This window comes from Thunnus maccoyii, chromosome 17 (genome assembly GCF_910596095.1).
Source record: "Thunnus maccoyii chromosome 17, fThuMac1.1, whole genome shotgun sequence".
Taxonomy (NCBI): Eukaryota; Metazoa; Chordata; class Actinopteri; order Scombriformes; family Scombridae; genus Thunnus; species Thunnus maccoyii.
In genome coordinates this window covers 19,423,821-19,433,502 of record NC_056549.1, presented here as the reverse complement: position 1 = coordinate 19,433,502, position 9,682 = coordinate 19,423,821, and the positions used below count along the sequence as shown (strand labels likewise).

The following is a 9,682-nucleotide window of genomic DNA, read 5'->3' as shown; positions in this document are numbered from 1 at the left end:
TTATTACAGAGATTTTTGCAAAATAAATGTTTAAAAAGTAAAAATGTTTCCTTATATTCTGAGTCACCCTATAAAATGCCAAACTTAATTGGGGATGTAGCCTTTTTACCAAACATGCATTGTTGTTCTCTGCTGATGGGGGCCCATTGAACGCATCAGGTGCCCTCTATATTTTTTCACCCCTGCCCCTCAGACAGCCTGAGTCCACCACCACTGCTGCTGAATAAATTTGCTCTGTATTTCATCTTCAATTCCTTATTATAATGTTTGTGACAGCACTTAAAGCCACCAGACACTACTGCTTAAAGGAGTAATCATTCCTCCTGTTCATACTGGCTATTAAAAGATCTCCTTTAAATGCACATTCAATGAAAGTGAGGGGGGTTCAGTGTGTCTACAGTTATTTTGTGCAAAAATGCATTTAAAAGTTGATCTGAAGCTTATATGAGGCTTCAGTAGTCTGAGTTAGTCATATCAAGTGGACATCTGCCATATTTAGTCTTTTTAGCATCAGATTCCCTCTTTGTGTTTCCTCAGATAGTGTTTCCCTGTTGAGCGGCGGTGGAAGCACAGTAACAAAAAGAGGGACTTTGGCACTAAAAAGACTCTAACATTGAAAGATATCTACTTGACTCATTTGAACAACCGAAGCTTCATATTAACTTTTGATAAACTTTTAAATACAGCTTTGCGCTTGAGGACTGTGGATTTTGGCCCCATGACTTACATTGTTACTTTCATTATGAAGTGATCTTCTAATGATCAGTATGAAGAGGAGGAATGATTACAGCAAGAAAAACCTATTTCATTGTTCATTTGGGCTCCTGACTGTTGTTTTAAGACAAACTTGAAAAATTGTGAACTCATCCTTTAATTAAACAAAGTTGGATGATATCATAGTGTCCCTTTCGTCACAATAGCTGATTTATCCTTTTGTAATGAAACTTAACTTTGGTATAGAATAACTCAGCAGGACAAATCACTGTTTCAAAAGTTGTTTATTGTAGTTGTGGCATTGTGTTCTGTTCCCTTTAAAAGGTAAACAATCAGCACATGTCAAGAGGTAGAAATCATTATCAGTCTGAAAGAAATGTGGGGACTGACGTTTAAACACACTCTCAAACACACACATACACACACTGTTTCACACGCACGCATGATGCAAAGTGTTTTTTTTGCAAGTTTCCACACTCACGGCAATACTGTTGACTTGCAGTATAATCATTTGCACAATACTGTCTTATCAGAATTGTACATGCTGAAATCACTCGACATCCAACAGACTCCAAACGAAAAATAAATAATATGTATGTTGGAGCATCCAGAGGACGCAGAAACTTTCCATACACAAATCTTACAAATGATCTCCACGTAAACAAGTGCCACTTTGACCTCATGACTGTAACGGCTGATTGCTGTAACCGTGAAGGTAGCCCTCTCCCTTTACACACCCATCTCGTTGATAATGTAGTGATTTGTTGAATTGGGACTGCAAACATAGATGAAAGGAGACTGTATGACAGCTGTGGGTGCTGCATGTTGGCTTGTAGTAGTGTACAAATGAGCCTAACAGGCTTATAGTGAAAGGGGGAGGGACACAAACAAACAGAAAAGAAAAATTTAAAAAAATTAGTCATGGCTGGGTAAACATGAGTGAAGACAATAAAAGATCCTGTACCAAGTGTTGGCGTAAGGTTATAAAGAATATATGAACAGTTGCTGTATCCAAAGATGGTTTGAGTAAAGGAAGAGGACAAAACAAACAAAACAAAACACACACTTCGATGGGAAACGCAGCTTATTTGACCCAGGAGATTTTGAGACAGCGAGCGATGAAGGCGTAGGTGTCAGCCACCTCCTGGATGACTTTGCTGGTGGGCTTGCCGGCGCCGTGGCCTGACTTTGTGTCCACCAGGATGAACAGAGGGTTTGTCTGCTTGGGACTGCGGCCCACAATGTGCTGCAGGGTGGCGATGTATTTGAGGGAGTGGAGAGGCACCACCCGATCATCGTGGTCGCCCGTCAGCAACAGGACCGCGGGGTACTGGACCCCGTTGCCTTCTGGAATGCGGATGTTATGAAGCGGGGAGTATCTGGTGGAAAGAAGAAGAGGGAAGTTAGAGAGCCCAGATATAAGAGAGAGTGTAGGAAATATGACAAAATGTGATTGTTTTCTCCCGCCTCAGCAAAACGCTCAATATGCCACAATATTCAATTTAAAAAGACAAAAATTAGCAAATTCCACTCAAACATAATCAAGTTCAGGTCAAACACAATGTTTCATGTAGAATCTTTTGTGGCTATGTGTGCAATTTTGGCTCTTTCTCAGTTTCAGTGTCACAGTTTATCACAGCGTTTATTGATAACAGATCAGCAAATATAGACCATTGTGCAGAGATTAGATTTGCAACTATTATTTGTTTTTGAGGCGAGGCCAATAAGGCCTCTATATCGACTTTTTCCAACAATAAGGACCACAGTTCCTTAATGAATGTAAAAGACACTCAGCTGATATGTACTATAAGCATTCTACTAATGTGTACTAGTGGTAAATATGGAAAATATTAAAAAAGTTTTTTTATTTTATAAAACAAGCTATTTTAAAAAGGTGTTAATTAAAAAGGTAGAATGCTTGTTTACTTGGATTCAATCTACTATACAATCTACAAGACACATCAGTTCTGATGAGTGAGCACCTACTTGATAAGCCACTCAAATTGCTCTTTGTCTTCTGAGCAGCCGAAGTCTGTGGTCCAGGCGTGACCGATGGTGAACTTGTGGAACTTCAGCATGTCCATGACGCCTACCTGAGCTACAGCGCAGCCGAACAGCTCAGGCCGCTGGTTCACACAGGCAGCTGAGAGAGGGGAGAAAAAAAAAGCAATGCAGTAACTGTGACGCAAAGACTCAAACTGTTGAAAGCTTTATTTGAAAATGATTACTAGTCTAGTCTACGTACCTACGAGCAGGCCACCATTAGAGCCTCCGTTTATAGTCAGTTTGGAGGGAGAGGTGTAGCCCTCTTTGATGAGATATTCAGCTGCACGCTGGAAGTCTGTGAAGCAGTTCTGCTTGTTGGCCAACATGCCAGCTAAAGGGAAAAAATACAAAGTATGCAAGTGAGGGGTTTGTGCTTGTACTATTTTCACACAATAAACAAGATGGGTGATGATTTCATACATGTGATAAACTCTTAAGCTTCTGACACTTTTTTTTATCAGTTAGTAGTAAAAACTCATCACTTAATGCATCTTGTTTACCATATTACACAGTTCACCTCTTAAATGACGAAACCACATTCAACAAGGATAAATCAGACAGGCTGCTGATGACTGCGCTTTGTTTGCAAGATCAGATGATTTATAAGTGTCACATGATCACACCTTTGTGCCAGGTCTCCCCGTACTCTCCTCCTCCTCGGATGTTGGCAACAGCCAGGACTCCTCCCAGGTGTCTTACGAAGATGAGGCGGGAGACGCTGTAGCTCGGCGTGATGGAGATGTTGAAGCCACCGTATCCGTACAGGAAGCCCGGATGGGAGCCGTCCATTTTGATGCCCTTCTTGTGAACGATAAACATGGGGATTTGAGTGCCGTCCTTGGAGGCGTAGAAGATCTGGCAAAAACACGGAGAAAGACAGATCATCAGAGACAAAAAAACCAGGCTTGAAACGGAGCCAGGACACAGCAGTGATTGTGGACACAGATGGGAGCAGTGAGTAATGTTTCTCCTGGTGCTAATGAGGCTTTAGAGTGTCTTTGTGTATTGTTCAAAGACAAAGCTATTTTGAATATTCATTTGTCCTGGTGTCTGGGGCAGATGAAAGGGGTGGACAGCAGAGCTCTCATAAAACCCCGTCCTCAGTGCCTATTTCACTTCTATAATATTATTAGAAATATAACAATAAATCTGACTCTGAGACACAACTAACTTAACTTTAATATCGGATGTGACACGAACATAAAATGTCTTTCACCTATTTTAAAAAATGCCTCCAGTCACATACCAGCAGACTGAAGGGGAATTGTTCTAGTCCACCACTCAAAATTATTAATACCAGTTTTACACTGAGTCAGTACTTGAAAAACTGGGTCAAGGTTGTGCCTTCATGCGCAATGTGATACTCATACACCAGAGAGGTTTCCTTTTAGAATAACTGTGAGAGCTTGTACAAATTAAAATATAAAAAATCTTTAAATAGAGAGACTCTTATGACCACCGTTCCATGATTCTTACCTGGGTGGTCTGGTAGTCGGAGGGGTCGAAGCCTTTGACGGTGACTTCTCTGAAGATGTGGGGCTGCAGTGGCTCCTTGGTCAAGTCACAGTGGTAAATGATGGCTGGATGCAAAAGGAGGAAAATCATCATTTTATTTACTCTACCATATTTAAATGACTGACTTTCTGTTGTCCCAGGACAAAATTCTGTTTTAACATATTACATGCAAACCAGGAATAGTGCATAATCAGCGATCTAGTACCCGGGGAGAGGAAGGAGGTGAAATAGTAAAAAATCTCTGAGTCCCTCTTCCGTCCTGTGAAGCCGACCACAGAGCCTACGTCCAGCGGGAAGGTCCTCAGCTCCTTCCCAGAGCTCAGACGATACATCTTCAACACATTCTTCACGTCGTGGAGGAAGCATACAAACAGGTAGCTGGAGTATGTACAGGTGGCAAACACTGCAGGAGAGACGAGGCAAAAAGAGAGCAGTGGTTGAAATTTCTATATGAAGAAACAGAATGTTAAAACTAATCCTGATATTTTAATAATACGGTCCACGTGAAGCTGCAGCGGCTCACCGATAACGTCCTTGTCGTGTTGAGGGATGAGCTCCTTCCAGTTGCTCTGAGCTGGAGAAGCGAAGTCGATGTTGATGAGGCGGTAACGTGGGGCGTCTAGGTTTGTCTTGAACGTGAACAATGTGCCCTCGTTGGTCACGTACTCGTACTCAGCGTCAAAGTTGTCGATTAGCTTCACCCATGGCAATAGCCCTGGATATATGGAGATGGAAGGTGGTGAGCATTCACAATGACTGACAGTAGTTCTTCGTTTGTCTCGTGTTTTAAGAAAAATCCATCAGTATGTCAAAATCTTTCAATACAAGTGCAAATGGACCTACATTTTTCTAAACAAAGTTACAATAGCTATACCAGGTAATGTTAAATAAGTTAAAAAGCTGGCACATAGAGGACATTAAAGTAAAGAGTCCTAACAAATAAAACATCTAAACATACCTGTAATACCCTCAGGGGTGGTCTCAAGGTCACAATACCAGAGTCTGTTGACCGGATCACAACCTTCCCTGATGGACAGCAGCACGTAGCGCCCATCATCTGATACCTGCAGCACACAGTTATTCATTACATCCCATCTGAATATCAGTTAACACAAGAGTTCTTCTTCTAATGTATTTTAGGAGCAAGAAATCATCTTTTGCGCATATACCTCAGCTCCCATCATCCATTTGGGGTGGTCAGGGAACTCGGCACACAGCACGTCCTGCGACTGGGGAGTCCCCAAAACATGGAAGTATAGCTTCTGGTGCAGGTTGGTGGAGGTCTCAGTGCCTTGGAGACAAAACATTGTACTTTCATCACTGCCCTCAAGTGGTGACTTTTTGTGGTGAATTTGTTAAGATGAGAAAAGGTGAGGAGATCAGAAGTGGGTGGATGTGGATTGCAGAGACAATATTAATTAAACAGTGAGTTATTTTTCTTTTAGAGTACCTATTTTTATCTACAGTCCCATATGTTCACTTTTGTTTGCATTACTTTTTCGTTTCCAAAGCAAGGTTTACCAGCCTGCTTATGTGCTTTAAATTCTGAAGGTAGGTTATGCCAACCAAAGCAAAGTTTAGAAAATGAGAATATCTAAATTTAGTCGAACACTGTCTTGATCTCACCATCACTCTTGCCCTCCTGCTCAGGGTAGGAGTTGTAGAAAAGGCCCTTCCCATCATGGGTCCAGGACATGCAGCTAAACTTGACTCGCTCCAGGCGGTCCTCTAGAGGCGCAGCGTCTTCAACCCGCAGGAAGCGGATCTCCACCCAGTCTGAGCCACTGGCACTGGTGCCATAGGCCAGATACTCCCCATCCTCAGAGAACGCATAGCCTGGAAGAAGAGACACAAACACAAAATATCAACAACCAGGGCAAGTTAACATTCTTTATTTAGCTGTCAGTGTGGGATGCTATAAATAACAGGCTATTTACAATTTATAATTACAATTTACAATTTCATTTAGCAGATACTTTTATCCGAAGTGACGTACATCTGAGAACTGATACAACAACACAAGTGTCATAAAGCGAAGTTAAAGTCCGACAAGACATAGGTGCCAACAGGCAGTGCACAGAGGCGATGCATAGAGTGCATAGATGCATTTTCCTAAAAAATAATTTTCTTTAGTCTAGCAAGTTCAGAGGTGTTCGCAATTTCTAGACATGGAGACTACAAATTCTGTAGTGCATGACCATATCAAGCAGCAGTTCTGATAATCTGCTCCACTGCATTTAACAATCACATTTTTGTATATATTCTCAAACAAAATTTCTTGTCAAATATAACAATTAATATCTCACTCAGTCAGGCAACAGATAATACAGCACTAGTTCATTTTCACAACAGTCTTTGTTGCTACCTCGCAGGGCAACTGTCCCGTCATCAGAAAATGTGTTTGGATCCAAGAAGACAGTGGGCTCAGCGTCCAGGCTCTCCTGCACGTACATCACACTCTGGTTCTGGAGGCCAGTGTTGTAAAAGTGAAAGTACCTGCAAATAAGGGGAGAAAGCATTTAGGTGCAAAAACAGCTTCACATATCTGTGCTCCTTAAAAACAAATCTGGACTATTAATCCAGCTGGACACTAGACCGACAGGGTCCAATCAAACAAATCAGGAATCCCATTGATGCTCTGATGCCAATTTTGTCCCTTAGCTATGGCTTTTCATGATTAACCCTGGGGTGCTTCCATGACCTAAAAATGTTATCAAAGGGCTAAACGATTATAAGTTGTAGCTTGCCTCACCTGCTCCCCCTCTTGAAGGGACAGCTATACTTGGGGTAGTCGTACAGCTCAGTCATGCGCTCCTTGAACAGGTCTCGCACCTCACATCGCTCTAAAAATGGCAAAGTCAGCTGGTTCTGAGCGGTGACAAACGCCTGGTGGAAGAAGACAGAATGGCAACACACAGAGGTTTACCACTTAAAAAGAGTCCCCATCTCTGCAGCCTATTCAAGAAAGCATATAGACTGATTTAAGGCACCTTTAGACTGTACAACAACAACAATTGTTTACATTTATTGCATGTCACATTGTGCAAGACACCTATATTAATATCTTTGTACACTGAATGCATGGTGAATTGTAGCGCTACTATGTAAATAGAAAAATGTGGCATGTCATCAGCTCCCTCTGATGTTTTGAAAATGCAACAAAGTCACACAGACTTATTTTTCATTTCACCTCCATCATTTTGGTTTTTGATATATACATATTTAAGGAGAAGTGTGTTTTCTCTCTTTATTCAAAAAACTGCACTTACAAAATGTCATACCAGACAGTATATTCTGTGTTATTTCATGTCGTATTCTGATTGGTCTGTTCATAGACATGCGTCGTGGCAGCAATCACATTGTGCAAATTTGGTCTTAAATTTCTAACACAGTCAGAATTTTTCCCCAGACTGAGCACCATTTTGCATTGACTACCAAAGATTTTATCACGTTTCTCTCATGACTGTCAACTTTCGTCTCAGACAGCCCATAATCAAACAGTGTAAAGGGACTTTTATTGAGCCACCTGAATGTTTAGTGAAACCATAACTGGTGTTCTTACATCATGTTTCAGACTAGATGGGGTTTCAGGTTTTACAAAGCAAAGATATCCAGAATACTCAGTAAACCAGCTTCTGGGGACAGAGCCCTAGTGATATCAAAAACTTTAAGCTGGAGGAAAGTGCTATACCTTAACGTACTGTATTTAACCTTTTTAAATAGTAGCAAAACATAGTGACACAATTAGCACTGACATTTTGTAAACAGAATGACACAAGTGAGTTTTGCCACTAAAACAATCAAAACAAAAGAGATCAGACAAAGAGGCAGTGCAAATATTAACACAAAGACACCTGTGAGTGTTCTTACAATGTAAACTGACATTATACCTAAATATGGCAGTTAAGAGAAATAAAGTTTATGAGTGTGATTTCACAGCTGATGAAGATTTACCTGTGTCTTTTCACTGTCAGGGTCTTCCAGCCAGCTGTATGGATCTGGCACGTTCTGGCCATGATAGTTATCCACCTGGCACAGTTTAAAAAAAGGGAAAAAAAGGAGATTAAGCTAGCTAGTTAGGTGTGGCATCCAACATCAAGACAGACTTGTGTTACCAAGCTAGTAGTTACTACCAAGTTAACCTCGTTAAACTGCAAAGAAAATTTTAGCGGACAAGCTTAATTTAGGATTTGTATGAAGTTATGCCAAACTGCGAGAGGCTGCCAACGCATATGTCAACAGTCAGTCCAGGTTGCTAAGCTAACTAGCATGCTAACAAAGCAGGCGCTCATCTCAATGAATGAAAAAACATGATGATGAAGCATCCCGGCTTATTAGCACGCTAGGCTAATCAGCTAGCCACCTTTACTTACAACTGCCTCGTCACGGTAAGCCTGAGGATACTGAAAAGCCATTCTGGAGGTCAGTTTTCGGGAATTGCGTAACAAAAAAAGTTGCCTCAGGGACTGAAATAGTGGTTTTGAAATTACTCTCTGGATCCTGTAAAACATCAACTTTAGGGGTTGAGGCTTCTGGCAGAAAAGGTGCCCTGCTTACAGTCAACGAGCACTTCAAAGACAAGCCTGCTGTGTGGTCAGCCTGAGATCACAGCGCCCTCTGTTGACAGAAAACGACAACAGCACTTACTAATTGGTAGAATAATGGCAAAGGCGGTGTGCATTGACTAAACTATTTTATATGGAGATGAGGCTGAAACTCTATGAAGTGCTTATTTATGAAACCAGACTTGATGTCACGATGAAGTGACATAATGAGTGTAATGAACGTAATTTAAAGTTTTAATGTGGATAATTTGAGTTGTGCAATGAAGCAAGCTCATTTAGCATTCTGTTAATAAACATGCAGGTGTGTTGCAAAGCAGTTGATTAATTGCCACTGATATTGTTCGCCTGAATACAATTATAAACAAATGAAATGGTTGTGACTAATAGATGGATAGAGTAATTTGTTAATCCCAAAGGGAAATTAAAGTGTTAAAGCAACCACTTGACATAAATCAAAATACAAAAATGAGATAGAAAAAAGAAACAAATACAATTAAAGGCTAAATTATATATTATAGCTAAATAGACTAACTCAAATATAAAAAATAAATGGAATAGATAAAAATAGAATAGAGACAAGAGGTATACCATAACTATAATATACTATTTGCTGAGTATAAAATGTACTATGCCGTTAATACGCTATAGTAAAGTACATGGTACATTAGTTCAAGTCAGACAGATATTTCTAGGGTAGTAGGGTGTATGACTGTCCATGGATGTTAGAATTAGGTGTACATTGATACTTGAATAATTTACATAATGTATAATGTAACAGTATACTGACAGTTAGTGTTGCTCCAGTATATAGGCTATACTGTTGCGCGCAAATTACCATCACA

The 9,682-nt window shown here is 40.6% G+C and overlaps 1 protein-coding gene across 1 annotated transcript; it reads right to left on the bottom strand.

Moving 5' to 3' along the window:
* Positions 1-979: 979 nt before the first annotated feature.
* LOC121882893 (prolyl endopeptidase) lies at positions 980-8,869 on the bottom strand. Its single transcript, XM_042391395.1, has 14 exons — positions 8,649-8,869; positions 8,230-8,304; positions 7,028-7,161; positions 6,641-6,771; positions 5,902-6,111; positions 5,445-5,566; positions 5,234-5,339; positions 4,799-4,990; positions 4,481-4,678; positions 4,237-4,340; positions 3,384-3,615; positions 2,960-3,091; positions 2,701-2,857; positions 980-2,093 (listed from the first exon to the last, which is right to left on the bottom strand). The coding sequence occupies exons 1-14, from the start codon at positions 8,784-8,786 to the stop codon at positions 1,799-1,801; spliced, it is 2,226 nt and encodes a 741-aa protein (XP_042247329.1). The 5' UTR covers positions 8,787-8,869; the 3' UTR covers positions 980-1,798.
* Between the last annotated feature and the right edge of the window lie 813 nt (positions 8,870-9,682).

Excerpts from the sequence above, each read along its gene's own strand:
- LOC121882893 (XM_042391395.1), bottom strand. The coding sequence starts at position 8,786 with ATGTTTTACAGGATCCAGAGAGTAATTTCAAAACCACTATTTCAGTCC. Across the intron at positions 8,305-8,648 it reads CTTACCGTGACGAGGCAGTT|GTGGATAACTATCATGGCCA; the intron begins GTAAGTAAAGGT and ends AAACTGTGCCAG. Across the intron at positions 4,341-4,480 it reads CACCTCCTTCCTCTCCCCGG|CCATCATTTACCACTGTGAC; the intron begins GTACTAGATCGC and ends TTTTGCATCCAG.